General features: G+C 41.4%; 1 protein-coding gene across 1 annotated transcript in view; it reads left to right on the top strand.

The window, feature by feature from the left end:
- Positions 1–350: 350 nt before the first annotated feature.
- The window catches only part of ankrd13c (ankyrin repeat domain 13C), a 48,843-nt gene continuing 28,746 nt past the window's right edge, over positions 351–20,447 (top strand). The window contains exons 1-3 of the mRNA XM_084067287.1: positions 351–1,026; positions 4,103–4,144; positions 18,848–18,952. Of these exons, the coding sequence (XP_083923413.1) occupies positions 615–1,026; positions 4,103–4,144; positions 18,848–18,952 (559 nt within the window). The 5' untranslated portion in view covers positions 351–614. The remainder of the gene's footprint in view (positions 1,027–4,102; positions 4,145–18,847; positions 18,953–20,447) is intronic.

Here is a 20,447-nt window from a genome sequence, read left to right as displayed (position 1 = left end):
CCACTGCACTAGAGTCTAGTGACTAGACCGTATTAGTCCACGTATTAGTGCCAATGAACTATGTTACTGTAAAGTGCTATTATACTTAGTCTTTACCAATATTATGTCTTACAGAGTAATGTAGCAGGCTACTGGTGTTATTTGTATTCACGTGTGTGTTATTGATGAGCTGCTACACACATGAGTAGGCCTACTCAGTCAGATGTTAATTAGTGCGCAGCAGGACAGCGCAGTATGGATGTATCGTACCGTAATGAACATGACCGATGGTAACCCCTGCGAACTCTCGCGATGTTGTCGGCGGAAGAAGACGACATACGAGACGAGTCTTCCGTAGAGTCAAATGATGCTGGAGCCGCTGGTGTCGTGCAGCCTGTCAGCCAGCGACACCACCGTGTTTGTTTAGGAGGACCTGCCGAGTGTCTGTCCCCCCAACAACTGCCAACTTGTGTTGTTGTTGTGTGCGCGGCGGTGGAGGGGGGAGGTTATTGTTTTCATGTTGTGCTGTTTACAGTGTCTGTGTGTGGAAGAAGTACCAGTGGATAATCGCATATCTGTGGAGGGTCACCGTCGACTCCACCACCCTCTGCTCCCACTGACTGAGTGTTTATAAAATGACCGGAGAGAAGATCCGCTCCCTGCGCAGCAAGGACCACAAACCCAGCAAGGAGGAGGATTTACTGGAGCCGGACGAGGAGGCTGCGACCGGCGGGACGTTCACTAACAGCACCGCCACCAAGGCGAACAACAAGAGCAGAGCGAGTAAGATCTTCAGCAATCACAAGTTGATCAGATCTCCGTCTACACAACAACAACAACAGTCGCAGATCAATGCAAACACAGCGAACACGCTGTCATCGTCGGTCGACGTGGTCGACGTCGTCGTCGATGCCGACAATAACAAGAACCCCATCATCATCAGAACCGGGGAAGAGTTCCCGGTTCACGAGTGCGTGTTCAAGGGAGACGTGCGACGGCTGTCCTCCCTCATCCGGACCCAGAACATCGCACAGAAAGACGTCCATGGTGAGTTAAGTAGCTGTCTAGTAGTCATGAAGCTCTTAAGTGGACAGAACTCCTCCTAACCTATATCCTAACCTATATACCACCTATATAACCTATCTCCACCTGTTTTAAGGAGAGCAGAACCAAATACATGAATCTCTACTAGGGTTAGCTTTAAGCTATTCCTGCTTGGGCCAACACCTTAGAACAGTGCTTAAGTTCTCAACCTTTTCAGGCCGTGACCCCCCAAAATAATCATTGTTGAACTGGGGACCCCCCACCCTGATAAGCACTTGGAATGAAAGAGTTGAGGCATTACATTTTCGGTTCCACAGATAAATATTGTGAAAATAGCAGATCTACAAGCTTTACCAGTTTTTAAAGTACAGTTTGTTGATTACCTTTGATGCAGTCATGGTCTTTTTTCATTATTTATTCAAGTATAAGTAAGGTCTTAAAAGTCCTTAATTTTTCAATTTTCACTGTCATCTGGGGACCCCCCCCAAATCATGTAAAGACCCCCTCAACCTGAACACACACATGAACTTCTACTAGGGTTAGCTTGTTATTCCTGCTTGGGCCAACAGCTTAGAACAGTGGTTCTCAACCCTTTTCATTTCAAGGACCACTAGTTGAGATACACACACACACACACACACACACACACACACACACACACACACACACACACACACACACACACACACACACACACACACACACACACACACTCTCTGTATATCATCTCTGGGACCCCAATCTACATAGTAAATTCTCAGTGTTAATTTAACTCTGAGAGTGTACAAAGGGACTTTCACAGTTCCATTTGTACTCTCTGAGTTACAGGCCCATAAGTGTCCAATTAGTTGCTACTACCTATCAATAATTTAGCTGCAGAACGTCTGGAACTCCCCCAAGGACTCTTTGGGGGTCCCCGGACCCCACACAGAGAACCAGTGGCATACCGGTAGGCTTTTACTGCCAAGTTGTGGGTCCTTATGTTGGCTCCTGTGCCAGATTTGTCCTCAATGATGTTGTTGGAAATATGCTCTTTGAACAAGGTTGATTTGTTCAGCACTGTACAGCTGTTCAACATCACAGAAGGCCTATACTCTTCCCTGTGTGTGTGTGTGTGTGTGTGTGTGTGTGTGTGTGTGTGTGTGTGTGTGTGTGTGTGTGTGTGTGTGTGTGTGTGTGTGTGTGTGTGTGTGTGTGTGTGTGTGTGTGTGTGTGTGTGTGTGTGTGTGTGTGTACGTTGTCTTGGATGTGTAGCAAACTGTGAGTGAGGCTTTGAAATCGAATCTGTGATGCGGTCTGGTTTCTTCAGCACACTCGTTTTCATAACATTGTGTCGGAAGTCTTGGAACTTGAGCTTCTAATTTTCTAACTTTGTTCAACCTTGATGAGGGGGCTGTACTGGAGTTGTTGAAGCCATTATGTATTCCTTAGAAGTTCACCTTTTTGTAGATGCAGGCTGCTGCTGGATTGGAATGGATTCATTGTACAATTTAGGTACAGTACGAGTACACTCTTATCCAGACAGACTCACAAAGTGCCAAGGTCGGAGTGCTGAATCAACCCTAGTTAACCAACAACAGACTAAGTGGTCGAGTAATTGCACTGCTAAGAAAACAAGAACAGGCTACAATAATTGCAGCCTGTTCTTGTTATATAACTAGAGTTAATACATATTTAGCAGATGAGTTGGCTTACTTAACTCACATTTTACTAAGTGTACAGTATTGTCAACAACAATGTATCTTAGCCAGTGCTCATATTCACTGTACTGTACTGTACTATTTCTATCATGAATCATGTGTAAGCAGAAAGGGGTTACGGTCTTGCTCGACGTCACTGACAGGATACCTGAGTTAATGGACATTCATTGGGTATTCTTCTTTCTTTTTCCTTTATTTATTCAGGGAAGCCCATTGAGAGCAAGCTCTCTTTTTCAAGGACGCCCTGATAACAACATATCAAATACATATATAATGAGAAACAATAAAAAACATTTCAATCACATTACAATGTCACAGATGCAAATAAACATAGTGTTACATGAAATGGGTGCAGTCACTATGTAGTGTGTCCTCAAGAAGCACCCTTTTATGTCTCTTGGTCTCTCTATTGAGACCAATCACACCAGTTTCAGAGAGTCCTGAAGTTTGTTCCATTTGTGTGGAGAATCAAATTGGTGACCTTTCATTTACTGGACAGCCTCTTTAAAACCACATTTATACTTCTATACTTGACCTGAGATGGCTCTGTACTTGGTGCACTCTTTTATCCCCTCTACACACCAAATCTATTTGCTGAAAATTCCGATCAACAAGCTTAGCTCACAACTTGTATATCTGCTATTTTCGGCGAATGTTCCCCCCCTAGAATAGGGATGCTAGGGTTCAAGTGGTTAAGCTGACCACCACAGGCCTACTCCACATTTTTGTGGCATGAAACGGATTGTGCCTTGTTGTACCGTAGCCAATGCCCTCTTCATGCAGTTCATCACAACATCCAGTGAAACTGCAAGCTAAATCCCAGACGGGGTTGTATTGTCACCCACATCAGGGTTTCAAACAGGGCAGTTCTGTGTGGATCTGGACGCATGTGTGCTCCACCAGAGATCTGAGTGGTGGAAGGAGAGGCATGGCTGGGTAGCGCTGATGTGGGAGATATCAGCTTCCTGTGGAGGGATTCTCCTAAGGCTAACGTGGCATTTTTGCCACTTGGAAAGAGGAGAGGTTGTGTTATTACCGACAGCTTTGTACTTCCCCAAATCTACATTTTGTAGCATCTGCCAAATGCCAAATGTTTGAAACATTTTGGCGTTTTTTGGTACCTCTCAGCAAGCCATGCCGATTCTTGCTGAATGTATGACTTTTGGAATGTAGTTGTTTAATAGCCCCGTCTCTCTCCTTCTCTCTCCCCATGCCTTTCACATCACCGTTTGAAGGATTATGCCGTTTCAATTTATGACAGTGGTGTTAGATTGTGGTGCCCTGAAATACAGCAGCGTCTGTCACAGATATTATTTTAGATTCCTATTGTGAGTGTCAAGGGCAGCCTCTAATCATTTTATCTTTATTTTTCCCCACAGGGAACACACCGTTGCATCTCGCCGTCATGATGGGCCACAAAGGTGGGTAATGATTACAGATGTCTATGTGTGTGTATTTGCCTTTTGTCTGCCTGTCAATCTGTTATTCCCGGCCTTACTTCAGTGTAGGTGGGCAAGGTTATAGATAATTGGGTGTTGTTTGCCTCTGTTTGCTTTCGTTTGTCTGTTAAGTGTAAACCTACAGTATCTGTCTTTCCTTGTCTGTCTTTGTCAGAGATTAATATATCTCTAGTGTGCGTTTGTCAGTGCATTTGTCTTTTTTATGTATGTATGTCTCAATGTACTCTGTTTGTCTAATTGTCTGCCTTCTTTGTTGTTTTGATCTGTGTATTTTGTTGACAAAGTAACACCACCAGACATTTTGTCACAGATCACAGCAAAAATCCCAAAAGACAAGATGCTCATGCATTTATAAATACACTGAGAGATTAAGTTTACGGATCTCAGCCTAGGAAAACTTTTTTTTTTATGGACATCACATCAGTCCATCTGATGCCTCCAGAGTGGAGGAGATGGATACACCGCCTCTTGATTAGTATGGGATTATTAGACGATGATTATATTGCATGAAATTGATGCAGCACTGTTGGCTCAGAAACTGTAACAGATTGAGGCTGGCGAAGAAGATAATTAGTTGAGGTAAGAGGGGTAATTTCCAACTTCCACAATGTGCACGCAGTAGCACAGTTTCTGTCAGTTATTATCTGAGTGTACAAGGAGGTGAAAGTCCTTTAGTGGAAGACCCATTAATCTTGAAAAAGTGACATGGCGAAAAGTGATGTTGTTTTTTTACACAATGCAGTTGTGTACTGTATTATGCAACACATCTTAGAATAACACACAGTCTAGAACACAGGATGAACGTGTTACGACCACTTTCAAGCCCCTGTAGTCTGCTTTCACTTGAGTTGCATGAGCTCAACTGAAAGCATGCCTGTACATAAAATATTAATGGTGCTGCTGGTCCTTTGTGAGTCGATGCCTACATTTAATTTCACCGGGAGTCTTCAGAACATGCTATTGAAAAATTAATGCCTTTTCTTTTGCAGAGGGCTTTCAGTGAATGCTTCAAGCATAGGGTTACCTCTGCTACCCGACTCGCATTTGTTTAGCTCCTGTCACTGGGGCATGAATTTCGAGTGCTCCAATTGATTTCGTAGTCACAAAATCCAATCCTCGCTGCAGGAGTATATTGGCCCTGTCACTGCTTATCGCCAACTGTGTTATAAGAGTGAGGAAGGCCAGTGGCCGATGGGACTCTGTGGAATTGATTGTACTAATGACTTCGCCTTGCTGTGTGGCTGATGTCGTTGCCTCGTCCTCCAGGGATGCCCTGGCCAGACAACACTCGCGACTAAAGCATGAGGTCATAGTTTGGGTGTGGCAGTGCTATTGTGATGGGAGGGGAATGGCAAGCTGTGGCTGTGTGTACAGTCGTACAGCAGCCCAACAGTGATGCATCTCCCTAGTTTGTGATGATGAGCGGGTACTCTGACTTCTGATTTTCCCTTCTTTCACGTCTTAATGAATGCTGTTCTGCAGGAGTGCTGTACAGTATGTGGCACATTCTTTCCGCTGAGGATTGAGCAGAAGCTTGGGAATTTCTGAATTTGCAGCTCAAAGACTAATGCACTGGACAGTCAGAGCACAGTGGCAACCATGCAATTAGTGTTTTTTTGCAGTCAATACTCGACACCATATCTGACACGCAGTTTTGAGCCATTGTCACCATTGCTGCCAAGAGGTACAAGATGAGACCAATTGTCTTCTGGAGGCTGTTTTGTATCACTGTCATATTTCCACCGGTGCACACATGTACAGTATAGAGAATGCGGTCTTGCAGATACAATCGTAAATTATTATCTAAGATGGGATTTGAGAGATGGAAGAAGGCGAGTGATTGAAACCAGTGTGCCTTAGGGCAAAGTTTCATACAACCAGTGCTAATCTACCATCAGATTGGCACTAGAAAAAGCAGAGAAGAGGGTGACTGTCTTGAGCTAAGCTAAAATCTCTGAATAGAAATAGAAACTAGTGAAGTGAGAGCTACTTGGAAGATGTTTCCTAATAAGTTTTGGCAACATGCATTCGGTACGTCAGGGACTTTTTTCCCCCAAAAGTTTTTATGTACAAGTTTTGCACTGTGACTTTGGTGTGAAAGATAACAATAGCACAGATTAAACAGACTTATTATATTCTTAGTATTTATGTGCTGCAGTATTTCCCAGAAGATTAAAGCATTTCCCCGTATCCCTATCTTGTGATTTGGTGTCAGAGAGGCGGAGACTGATGTATATAGCAGGGAAGTGAATGAGAGAGAACCCATTTGCGGATGTGCCCAGCGTCAGTTGGACCGGAGGTTGGCTGAACTTAAAGGGATATTTCACTTTCAAAAAAACTTTTGGTCATTTTATAGTCTACTCAGGCTTTAGTGAGCCCTCCAGACCATTGTTAAGTTACTTTATTCAGTATTTAGATATTTGATATTCATTTTACCAGCCACGCCCCCTTCCTATACAAACCCATTATAACTTAAAACTCAATTTTTAACCTTTTTAACCATCAAAAACACCCGTCCTTGGTTCTGGTGACTCACCCTGCCCTCCTAATGTGTGAGGGGGCCGTGTTTTTTTTATTACTTTTTTCATTTATTTTTAATATATATTTTTTGTATTTAATTTTTTCATTTTCCAAAAAAAAATATTAAAAATAAATGAAAAAAGTAATCAAAAAAACACGGCCCCCTCACGCATTAGGAGGGCAGGGTGAGTCACCAGAACCAAGGACGGGTGTTTTTGATGGTTAAACAGATTACATTTTTAGTTTTAAGTTATAATGGGTTTGTATAGGAAGGGGGCGTGGCTGGTAAAATGAATATCAAATATCTAAATACTGAATAAAGCAACTTAAAAACGGTCTGGAGGGCTCACTAAAGCCTGAGTAGACCATAAAATGACCAAAAGTTTTTTTGAAAGTGAAATATCCCTTTAACAGCCTGCGGAGCCTCTGACAAGTGGCCCATCTGCAGCCAATGCACGTAGTGTAGCGTGAGGGCATTAGATTAGCACAGCGCTCCTCCATCCCTCTCTTCTACTTTCCCTCCGTCCCTCACTCCCTGCCCTGTCATAGATGCATTTGTCTTGGTCAGGAGCCCTCATGCAGCCACTGCACATTATATTCAGCACAGAGACCCACATGGATTTAGTTTTATCAATGCTCTCACAACAGAAAGTCATATGGAATTGAAATCGAATCTTGGCTAATGAGTTATAGATTATGTAGTATTGGGGGTAGTTCGATTTTTAATTCAAATGAACGCCCCACAGTTGTTGTTTAGTTTAGTTATATTTGCCAGGGACAACCAAAAAAAGAGGCATTTTAGTAACTGAAACGTAATTCAGATTATTCCTGTGATAACCACCAGATACCTTTTTTAGCGATCAAGAGAAATATTCACCACCTCTGCTACAACTTCATCCTAGGGGAAACACTGCCCCTCTTTCTGTCTTTTGTATTTATTGTATTTAGTTTTATTTTATATTATCTATTGTACTGTAATTTATGTGTTTTACATTAGTCTTGTTTTGGTGGAGCGGACTATGATTTATTATGCATATCTTGCATTTCTGTCTTGTCATCCTACATTGGAAAGCATTTGAGGTCAACTTCTGTTGTTTTTAACCCATTAAAACCGGGAAAGCATCTGTGTAACCACTTCAACCATTATTTAATACTTTGACTATTCAAAAATAGCAGATATACAAGCTCACGGTATGAGCTATGAGCTTGTAGATCTGCTATTTTTTTTAAATCTTGAAAATGTGCGCAAATCTTTGAATATATGTATATTTTTAAGCGAACATTTTAACTCAAATCTTTGCTTCTGGGGGTCCCTTACACAAAATCTTTTGAGATGGGGGGTCCGCGGCCTAATACATATCATTTTGGGGGCCCTTGACATGAAAGAGTTTGAGCACCACTGATATAGCAACGTATGTTTTTAAGACATTTGTAGAATCTGCCTCAGGTCTCAATGGGTTAAATGTGCTATTATAAATATATAATGTTTATATAAATAAAGATGACTTGACTTGAACCTGGACTGAACCACATGTCAGCCTGGTCTGTAGCTATGGACACATCATGCCCCAGATATTCAGCCTGCAGATGATGTAACATATATATCTGCTAAATGTTGCAGTGATTATTACACAATCACAGAAATCAGTCGGGTGAAATATGGGTCAGGCAGCAGAATGCTGTTGCACTTATCTGCCCGTGGAGCTGGAGCAGCGGGCAAACGCTTCCTCTTCATCATTCCGGGTCTCAGAGTGGGGTCCTGGGACCCCCAGGGGTCCTTGAGGGGGTTCCAGGGGGTCCACAGCAAAATGAGGAACAGTTTAATCCTTTAAGCTCCATTTAATTTTAATTTTGAAAATAGCCTATCTACAAGCTCACAACGTGTTACGATAGGACGTGGTGTGAGTCTGTAAATAGACTATTTTCTTCTCTTATGGGGGTCCCTTTACACAAAATGTTTTCAAATGAGGGTCCGTGGGCAAATACGTACATATCAATTTGGGGGTACTTGACATGAAAGTGATTGAGAATCCCTGCTCTACATTAACCTCTTTAACCATGGCGTCTCTATTTTGAACATGTTCAAAAGAAAAATAAATTAGGGTTATTTATTTCCATAGAAGAAAAAAGGGAAGAAGAAGAAGGGGGGTGTACTGTAAGGAGATCAATCAAAGAAAACAAACACATTATCTATGTATTTACACATAGTACCTGAGATAAGATATAAGGTGCTTGAGCATATCAGCAGATGTATGCTGTGCATGATATACTTAAAAAAACACAAACGCATCATCCACTGTAAGCTTCAACTAGCAATTGGACTCATTTGTAAGGCTTTTTCTTGCTTCTATGAGGGCTGAACTATTTGGGGACCACTGGCCAAAAATGTTGCTATGTAAGTCTTTTAACCCATTTGAGCGTCCCTATTTTTGGCATTCAACATTTTCACCAGCTTGTGTAGCAAGCTGCGCAGTAGTGATTTTTTTCTGACACTTTCTCCTCATTGGCTGTCCTTTAAGTCAGTGCTTCTCAACCCAGTGACCCCCAAAATAATCCTATTTGAACTGGTGACCCCCCTCCCTGATAAGCACTTGGAATGTAGGAGTTGAGGCATTACATTTTGTTTTGACTCTGTTCCACAGATAAATATTGTGAAAATAACAGATCTGCAAGCTCACAATGCCTCGCTTTGCAAGGTGTTGTGAGCTTGTAGATCGGCTATTTTCAAAAGTTTTGCCTCTTTCTTATATTATTTGACCAATGTTTTTTTGGTATTAAAAAGGTCTTAAAAGTCCTTACATTGTCACTTCACTCACTGTCATCTGGGGACCCCCCCCAAAAATCATGTGGGATCACCCCTGGGGGTCCCGACACACAGGTTGAGAGCCACTGCTTTAAGTCAATGGGGAGTCTGCAATGTTCTGAAAATGTCAAAGGTTTCAAAAAAGACGAAAATGGCACATCTACAAGCTCACAACAATGATACACGTTGTAAACTTGTAGATTGGCTATTTTTGCATGAAACCATCGTACGACAAAGTATAAAATAGGGCTGCTTAAATTGTTAAAGATTTATTTCAACAAAATTTGCGATTTGAACTGCAACCGAATTTTCTTTTTTAAAATAACACAGCAGCTCCATGTAGCTGTCTTTATTGACGAGGGCACTGTACATTTAGCTAAATAATCCATAACATTGTTGAGTTATTTCCTAGTGTCTCTGTGAGCTACTCTCATGGGGTAAATGCTGAATAAACCGTGTATTTACCTGTTTTGAAATGAGATCATCTTAGTTATTTCTTGTGAGTCACTTACAATACATTAATTATCAAGGTTGCATCATTGTGTTGCCTTATTAATGACTCTTGTTGTCCACTAGATTTTTGTGTGTCATTATTTGAAGGCACCAAATTGATTGATTGAATACTTTATTAGTCAAACAATTTTAAACGCACAGAGGTACAGTAAAACATTTAGGCTAAAAGGACAACAGAAAAAGGTCCTGGGGACTTGTTTGTGGTCCTATGTATTCAATTCATCAACAGAACATAGAATATTGACACATTAATACATGTCATCAACAAATGCAAATAGCTATATTTACAGAGGAGAAAAGGGAAAAACTGTGCCTGTGTAATCATCCTCAATTACTGCAAAAAGTTTAAATTAAATAAATACATTTCTTTATTTTGATACCTGCTTTTCTAGTTTCTGCCTGTTCAAAATGGCTTCTATTTATTTCTGATTGATAGATTACATAACTAATGAAATAGATTTTCAAAAACTCCAAAAAAGCCAATCTACAACTCAGTTGTAGAGAGGTTATTTTAGCTATTTTGTGTGGTTAATCAGCCTTATCTATTTTGCCGATTTATAAAAATCATATGCATGTGATTGTAGCTCTCCAGCAGAGGCATACTTGTCCAATACTGTAGGCTATTGGCATATAAAAGAGAATGAAATAATGTAACTGAAATCACAGCATTGCATGGTTGAGATTTCGCACATGTTAAAATTTCAATTGATTGTTTAGACCTAGCTCTTGCCTAGCACCATACCCATTTCCCTTTCCTGTGGCAGGGTAGCCTGAGTTTTTTTTTTAGAGCGGCTGTCCTGTAAGCAAAAGGCACAAATTAAATCAAATCCCCACAATAGCCAGTGTATACCAGCAGCCACATGTCCTTGAATCATGTCACTGAACCCTCGCCTGTGAATGCATTGTTGGCCAATATATTGTAAAATGCATAGCTTTCTTTATATATTTAGTTTGCTCGATGTACATAGCTGAAACAAACCCTGTCAAGCACCTGCTCAGCTTTATTTAACCACATTAAGGCCATGTGTTTCCCAGCTGAAAACACAAGGCGCTCTCGTCCAAACGCCTAGAGTTGAAAATATTTACACTCTGGGCGAACCAGATAAAAATGCCAGACATGAACATGCAGAATAGACACTCAGCCTCGTCTCGCTGCTGCCGTCAGCAGTGTTCCCATTGAAAACGCCTTGGTGGACACAGTTCCTAACCCTGGCGTCCCAATTTTAGGGACATTTTCAAAAATTACAAAAGCAAAAATAGCAGATGCAAGCTCACAATTTGTCGCAATGCATTGTGAGCTTGAAGATTGGCTATTTTCATTATTTATCATGCAGCAAATGAAATATGGGGCTTAAGTGGTTAGTTGAATTAGTGCACAATACGCCACTCAACATTTAACATGCAGTCCAATTCAAGTAGGTAGGTGAATGCAGCTGAAGTTAATAACAGTAATTCTGTTCCATGTACAGTACACATGTACTTATATGGCATCATGGCAAATGTCTGCTGTGAAAAAGGTCACTTGGCCTGAAATTGAAGCTTGACATTTATATGTGGCTTTCAATGGCTGCTCACCGGTGTTAAACACAATTGAATCACCCCCCCCCCCCCCCCTTTCCATATTTGCTTCCCATTTTGGCGATAAGACAGACCTCCACTGCTCTCTCCATTGAACCACTTACATGATAATGTTGGTGTTAGACTAGTAATTCATTGCAAGCGTAACTGCTCTCGGTGCTCACCATCGCTAACGCTAATCATATCTTTTTATTAGTCCTTAATTACACTCACGGGATACAGCTCCTGCTCGGTGTTGTGTGGATGATATGTTTTAATTAGGAAGCGTTTGAAAATATATTCTCGCATTGTTATAAAGAATGCATGAGACCTCTGCCTAGTAGACATTAATAAAACATAGACACGGGTGAGCATGTAGATCAGAGTGTGACATTCTAGCTGTGTGAGGGATGTGCTCTTAGCTACACAGGCAATACGTTCTTTATGCCCTCTTATGTTGATTAATTGTAGCATAACGATTTCATCATTAAGACCAGTGCTCCTGGACATACATTCACACTTTGCTGCTGGTCTACAATTGAATCCCATCAGTGCTTTCCCTGCTTAAACACCCTGAGTTGCGAGCCATCTCTGAACCTGTCAGTCTGAATAAAGAACTGGAGTGGACGGAGGGCGCTCGGGTGACGCAGTGGTAAAGTATCTGCCCACCACTGCGGGGGTTGTGGGTTCGAATCCACCATGGTGCATCAGGCTTTGTTGAGCAACAATTGGCCCGTGTCCGGGGGAGGGTGTCACTGCAGGTACTCCTATGGGCTGGGGCGCCCCCCCACCGGTCCTCCAGGTGGGGGGGCTCCTCACTGGCAGGTGAGTCGGTAAGATACAACAGCAGTGACAATACACAAAAGTTTGTGTTGGGTGGAATCAATTGGCATAATGACTAAATTGGTTAGAAAAAGTTGGAGTGGACTGTCCACTCTAAGTTATAGAGATGGATGCTAGTTTGTGAAAGCAAGCAGTGGGTCTTTTTTGCAGCATTATCACGGTTAACAGCTAGTGTCTCTGTATGCATACAGTAGATACCATAACGTCTGTGATTTCGACTCTGTATGAGAACGCCGCTCTTGTTTCACGTTTGTTTTTGGAATAGTAGTACTGCCACTGATGTTTTTTTTTCAAGTCTGAACTTGAGACACAGTGGTTTTTGTATTGAATTTATCCACACAACTTAATAGGGCTGACCCAGTGAGCTGGAGATAAAGGACCATATTGTTCAGCAATCCACCCGAGCCACTCATACACTGAATGCCTAAATTGTATATGGCTTTTGTTAGCTTAAATGACAAGAGTCATCTATTGAAACGCCTCACCAAACAGGCCGTGATGATCAAGGCTGTGATCCTGGCCCATCAAGTGGCTGCCCTAGTTATCCACTCAACGGATCAATGTCTACCACTTTCACTTAGTCTGCAGTCTGCACGCCACTGTTCCTCAACTGCTTATGCACGCCACTGTTCCTCAACTGCTTTTGCACTGGAAATATGAACTCAATGATAGGGGTGCAACAGTAGATAATTTAATAAAATAATGAATTAAAAAATTCATTATTAAAAAAATCCCTATTTTGGGCATGCTATTAGAGGCGAAAACATAAAAAAAAAAAAAATCTGCTACTTTTGCACAACACAGTTGTGTATAAAATTGTGTATAAAATAAGCTTACAAATAATAAAGACATTTTTTTTTGATTAATCAAAAAAGTAATCAATAGAATTATTGCTAAGACAATAATCGATAGTTGCAGGCTTGCAGCCCTACCCTGCAATATATTGAATAACAAGTTTTCTCTTTTAAGTGGTTCTTTGTCTTTTTCGGTTCCTGGATGAGTTAACACCAGTCTAGGCCTAGTATTATTTGCATGTGAACTGCTGCCAAAACATACTGACAAGTGTGTTGGGCACAGTAGGAGTGTGACTACTTCCTCCCGGTGCTGAGATAGAGCTTCATATGGAAGGTCATCACAGGCATTGGCAGCCGAGCAGGAACAGCAGGCTCCACATAGCGGTTTGCTGATAAGCTTGTCCAGCAGGAAGAAGGATCATGTATTGTATTCACTGCTGATCTGACTTCAGGAACAAGTAGGGATTGATAAGAATGTATTGATACCAAGGCTGATTGTCGCTTCTGCTAGGGGTGCAACAGTTAATTGAACTAATCTATTTAATCGATTTATAAAAAAATATCAATAATTTACTAAAATAATCGATTGAAAAATAGGGATAATTAATTGACCCCTATTTTGAGCTTGTCATTATAGACGAAAGGTTTCAAAGAATAAAAAAAAGCACACCCTGTGTGAAGGAAGCGGTGCCTTGGGGCGGGCCTTAACTCATTTCAGTTCGTCCCTATTGGTGATCTGAGTCCACTTACCAAATTTGTACTTGGTAGCATGCTGCAAACTGGAATGATGGCTGTTTAAAGCCCAGCCAATGGGCAGACAGAGGGGGCGGGGCTTAAGTAATGACAGTTAGTCCCTATTGCTGGCTTTAGTCCATGTACAAAATTTGTACTCCATAGCATGCTGCGAACTTGAGTTATGGCTGTTTGAAGGCCAGCCAATGGGAAGACAGAGGGGGCGGGGCTTGAGCAATTCATGCTGGTCCCTATTGGTGGTCTAAGTCCACATACCAAATGTGGACTTGCTGGCATGCTGCAAAGTGGAGTTATAGCTCTGTAAAATCCCATGCTCATCCCGTGCTCATACGGGCGCTGGGGGTCCCTGGACCCCTCTTTCATAACGTCATCAATGCATGCTCGTGCCTATTGGTGGTCTAAGTCCACATACCAAATGTGGACTTGGTGGCATGCTGCAAACTGGAGTTATAGCTGTTTAAAATCCCGTGCTCATCCCGTGCTCATACGGGGGCAGGGGGTCCCTGGAGCCCTCATTGAGAACTTCAGCAATTCATGCTCGTCCCTATTGGTGGTCTAAGTCCACATTGCAAAGTTGGAGTTGGTGGCATGCTGCAAAGTGGAGTTGTAGCTGTTTAAAATCCCGTGCTCATCCCGTGCTCATACGGGCGGAGGGACATAACAGACGCTGGGGGTCCCTGGACCCCTCTTTGAGAACGTCAGCAATTCATGCCCGTCCCTATTGGTGGTCTAAGTCCACATACCAAATGTGTGAGTTGGTGGCATGCTGCCAACTGGAGTTATAGCTGTTTAAAATCCCGTGCTCATCCCGTGCTCGGACATAACATACGTTGGGGGTCCCTGGACCCCTCTTTGATAACCAGTGCTACGTGTGGGCAATGAGAGGAGAGATGACATAGGCAGTGTCCACGTGCGTGTGTGTGTGTCTGTGTGTGCGCGTGTGTTTGTATGTGTTTCTTCTTTGCCGTGCTCATCCCAGGCTCATACGACGGACGGACGGACGGACATACGGACAAAGCCACGTATAGAGCGGTTGGCACCGGTAAAAATATATATAAATAGTGAAATTGATTTGTTTATATAAATAAAATAAAATAAACACAGAAATCCCACACTTTGCGCTCGGGTGCCAGTGAGGCGGCCCCAAACTTCCTCCGATGGGGGCTCCTCGCTGGCATGTGAGCCAGTAGGATACAACAGCAGTAACAAGTTATAACACACAGAAATTACTACATTGGGGAGAAAAAAGATGAATAGATTTTCTTTTTGATAGAATAATCGCTAAGAAAATAATCGATAGTTGCAGCCCTAATTCTGCTTTTCGGTCAGATTATTAATCGATTCCCTTATTGACTTTTCAGTGTGGAAAAAGAGTAGGTCTATTAAGGTTTTGAACTGTTTTATTATTTAGTCTAAATACACTTAGAATACTGGTTCCCAATCGGTGTGCAGAGGCATACTGGTGTGCCGTGATCCAAGTCCAGGTGTGCCTTGGGATTTTGTGACAACTACATATTATTGTTATTATTATTGCATATGCAACGCTCCCCTAAAGTGGAATTCAGGCAGAGGCTCTGAGTCACTACTACTACACTCACCCCCCTTTTGACCTCCCCCACGGGGAAACCCGTTCCGGGTCAGGGCACCATTGTAACATCTTAACCGCTAGCCTAAAGGGGAGTTCCCCCTTGGCCGGGGGAGATTATAGGCTTTTGGTCATCAGGCAGTAGTGCCACTACTGCTACACATATACAGTACAAAAACGTTATTCATTATTTTTTAAATGTACTATACTTTGTGCGCACTGATTTCCTAATACTATTTCCTACATTTGTTTTATTTGTATCCCTATTCTGGGCATGTCATTATAATGTTATTATAATGACATGCCCAGAATAGGGATAAAACATAACTTATTTGTCTATATTATAGACAAACTCTAGATTCAATTCCAGTTCTACAGGAAAGTTTTCCCTTTGTTGGGAAACCAAACTGTACCTGCTGTGCTATTCTACACAATCCCAGTGGAAATATGTTGTGGTCTCATACACTTGATTTTTTATTTCATTATATTATTATTTTTGGACAGTGGGCAAACCACTTTGTATTTTCTTCTTCTTTGTTGACATAAAGAACAGGAAAGGGAGACAGTGTATCAACATCAAGTGACAAACACTGTGGTGAGGTTTGTGTAGTTTTCTCTACTTTCAAAGGAATCTTCACCACTTTGCCATAGACATCAGAACAAAACTTTATTTTTATGGAAGCTTTGTTTGCTTTTTAGTATGCAGGGTTTGTGTTTCAGTAAGCAGGTTAGTATATTAACCACTTCTTATACCCTATATACTATACTGCTTTCACGTATTGTTCGCCTATTTTCACAGAATTCTCACATATATTATGACATGCCCAGAATAGGGATGATACGGTTCATGTGCTTAAGGATACAGATACGAACAGTCCTCAAGGACCACCTCACCCCACCTCCCCACAACTATATATTATGTATAGTATATATTATAAGAAGGCATAGCACAGTCATTTTTATTAAACAAAAACTATTAAAGTTGGCTATTTTTGGTGTGCGACGCCGCATGCAAGAAAGTAAATCAAACCCTTAACGGAGGCATTTGCTCCCCCACACAACACCTATTGGTTCAACACAATTCTTACATTACAAGGACTTAGGAAATATAATGTAAACTCATTTTTGTTACATTTAACAAAGGTACAGCATGTACTCTGTGTGTGTGTGTGTGTGTGTGTGTGTGTGTGTGTGTGTGTGTGTGTGTGTGTGTGTGTGTGTGTGTGTGTGTGTGTGTGTGTGTGTGTGTGTGTGTGTGTCTGTAGAGCACACAGTTTTATTACAGAAAATGCACATCAGAAGTGAAATTTAGAGATAGATTTGTGTCTTCATTGTTTTTTACAGCCTTTCTCTTTATACAGTTTGTTCACTGATATTACCCATTTCCCACCCCAGCACATTTATATTTTTCAACATTTTAAAACATTTTCCCAAGAACCACCTATAATTATGCCATGGCCCACTAGTGGTCCATGGACCTCGGGTTGAGAAACAGAGTGCATCAAAAGCAACCGTTGTGAGTTGTGACTGAGGGAGGAGTAGGCTCTGTGCAGAACAGATGAGTACAACGCTAACGTAGTACAGACCTTTCATTTTTGCTGTGTTCCCTTGAGAGAGTTGGAATGCAAAATTAGAGCTTGTTTTCTTTTTTTGTTCTTAAACGCAGTGTCAAGTTGGAGTTAAAATTAGCTCCTGGGGCCTTTTTTCCCTCTGTTTTACAGGAGAGCTGAACCAAGCTGAAGTTTGAATTCAATGCTTGTGTTACCATGGCAATGTTGGGCTGACAGGAAGTAACCCCAGGGAAACATGGGATGTTGACTGGTTTCAAACTCGTTTTGAGGCCCCTGGCTCTAGTATGAAGAGCGACAGAAATACTTTTTCATGATATTCTGTAGGCTTGTGTTCTGTGACACACTTTTAGGGCTGCTGCTCTCCATTATTTTCTTTGAATAATCGAGAGGCACATTTAATCATTCGTTTAATATTTTAAAATATTAAACAGGGACCCTTTTTGTAATGGACTAAAAGGAAAAAGCAAATAATAGCTGATGTACAAGCTCACAATGTATCACAACATGATGTGTTGTGAGCTTGTAGATCAACTATTTTTGCTAATAAAAAAATCCCCCCCAAAATGTATTATTTTGTATTAAAATGAAAAAATATATTTTCATAATCAATTAAATCGATTAGTTTGATTATCTGTTACACCCCTATACACTGTTGCATGAAGTACGGGTCATTATTCTAGTTATTTTAACTGAATGTCCCATAATAACCAAATTTCCATTATGGGATGTTGAAGTCAACCAACTTTGGTCAGTATTTTGGTGGCTCCACTTTCCCCTGTGTTTTCCAGTGTCCTCAGCATAACAGACAGGCTTGACGGATGCATGTTGTGTAAATCGAATAAGCCATTGATGGATGACTTGTCAATTAGCTAAGAAGTGAGAAGTCTCAGGGCTGGTGCTGTCCCCATGTCCACTCTCCCTAGCTCTGTAACAACTTCAACTTGGCATCCTTAAATTGGGCATGTCATTATTGTCAAAAAAAGCAAATATAGCAGATCTACAAGCTCACAACCAGGTTACAAATAGGTTATGGGGTCTTAAGTTCTGTCACCATGGTGACTGTTTAAAAGCAGACTAATTATTAAAACACATCTCTTTAAACAAGCTTTTAGCTAGGTTTAAAGTGTGTGTGGTTATCTTCCTTTTACATGTACCGTACTGTTGCTTTACTCTAATTCATGTTTAACCTATTTAATTTGCTCCTATTTTTATGTTTTGTCGTGGTTGATCTTTGCCTATTCTGGTGTTTGTTTTGAAGCACATTGAGTCTGTCATATGAAATGTGCTATATAAATACTTTTGACTTGACTTGGCAGCGCGCCGTGATGAGACACGTTGTGATCTTGTAGATTGGTTATTTGTGTGTGTGTATATATTATCTATACATATATATATATATATATATATATATATGTATATGTATATGTATATATATATATGTATATATAATATATATATATATATATATATATATATATATATATATATATTTTTTTTTAAGCGAACATTTTTAACTCAAATCTTTGGTTCTGGTGGTCCCTGGGAAAAAAAATGTAGATGGTCATATCATTTTGGGGGTTCTTTGGGGGTTTGAGCACCACTGATATAGCAAAATTGTTCAGAAAACTGTTATTTTTTGAATTGGCCTCAGGTCTTAATGGCTTAAGTGGTTAATGAATTACTTGTACTTGACCCTGTTTATTTGTGTTTCCCTCTCCCTCACAGAGTGTGCCCATTTGCTACTGGCCCACAATGCTCCAGTGAAGGTGAAGAACGCTCAGGGATGGAGTCCCCTCGCCGAAGCAATCAGCTACGGAGACAGACAGATGAGTAAGCATCAGTGATTGACTGAAACTTTACCCACTGAAATGTACTTAGAACCCTGGTTCTCAAAGTGGGGTCCTTCAGGGGGCCCCCAGCAAAATGGGAAACTGTTTAAAACACTTAAGCCTCATTTTATTTTCTGGCTATTGTGAGCTTGTAGATATGCTATTTTCAAATGTTGACAAAGGTTGACAAATCTTCTCTAATAGGGGGTCCTTAACACAAAATATTTTCAGTTGGGGGCAAAATACATATCAGTTTGGCGGTCCTTGCCATGAAAAGGTTTGAGGAAGTCCACACGAAAGCTTAGTGAACAAACAATGTGGCCTCAATTGGATACAAGGGGCCAGTTCAGTTTGATGTACTGCTTGTGTGAGAACAGTTAGCAGGGAGAAACATATGTGTCCATGCATTCCTCCATGGCACTGCCTCTCGGTGGGGGCATGAGGCAAGGTTGCCCCCCTTTGTCAAGTGGACAGACTGAGAGAGAGAGGGGACATTCCTCAATGCACTCTGGGCTTTTGTGCTGCGATGAAAGGCAATTCATTAGATGTTTCTCTCTCCTCATAGGCCGGTGCTAGACAAGCCCCTCTCTCGCCCGGTTTCCTCCCATAGTCATACAGTACTCCTGCTAGAACCGCTATTTCAAACTTTCAGAATTGAGGGAATTGTGTGATTGAGGGAGTTTTATTCCAAAATGGCCTTTTGAAGAAACTGGCATCCATTCTTCTAAATGGTTGTTTAGTGGTTAAAAAAGGAAAAAAAGAAGAAGAAAAAATATACTTATACATTTCTTTGTGACTGGATAGTGATCATAAGAAGTATTTTTTTCCTAAAGCTCTTATAACCCCCTCTAACGATTGTTTTCGACCAGTGAGATGCTTCACTTTGAACAATGGCGTCGGCCTACTAGGGTGCCACGCAAGTCGGGAAAGATGCAAGTCAGGAATACATGCCCACCTGTTTGTGCAATACTCTTTTACCTGATGTAGTCGTTGTACATGTTGGAATCAGGCTTATCTCACATTTTCTCACACGCCACCTCTTATATTGGCAAATTGGCGCAGTGGCAATAAGCCGGCGGGTCGGGTTAGCCATTTAGTGAAGCCGGTGCCCATACCCCTTCCAAACACACAGAGATGTGGTGCGTACTTTGCAGACCTGCGGACAGACAGATACAGAGATTTGTGGTTTTTCGGTTCTTGGAAACTGTGGGTCTAACCAAATTGTGACCGTTCGGTTGGATAGCATCCAAGTTATACCCACAGACAGACAGACAAACACAGACAGACACAGGTTTCGTGAATTAATAGATACTGAAGGTGGATGTTGCTGAGATGTTGGTCACTTGAGCATAGAAGCATGAAGATGAAGTTTATCCTGAACCTCTGTAAAAAAAAAACTGCTGCCATTTACCGCTGTTCTCAAGAAAAGGCTTTTGAACACACAGAATGAGTATCATAGCTATCTCACATAATGTATATGAATCATAAAATTCACT

Source organism: Gymnoscopelus microlampas, assembly GCF_963454915.1.
Source record: "Gymnoscopelus microlampas genome assembly, chromosome: 9".
NCBI classification, from domain to species: domain Eukaryota; kingdom Metazoa; phylum Chordata; class Actinopteri; order Myctophiformes; family Myctophidae; genus Gymnoscopelus; species Gymnoscopelus microlampas.
Note: the sequence above shows the minus strand (reverse complement) of the source record. Positions and strands in the feature narration are given on the sequence as shown.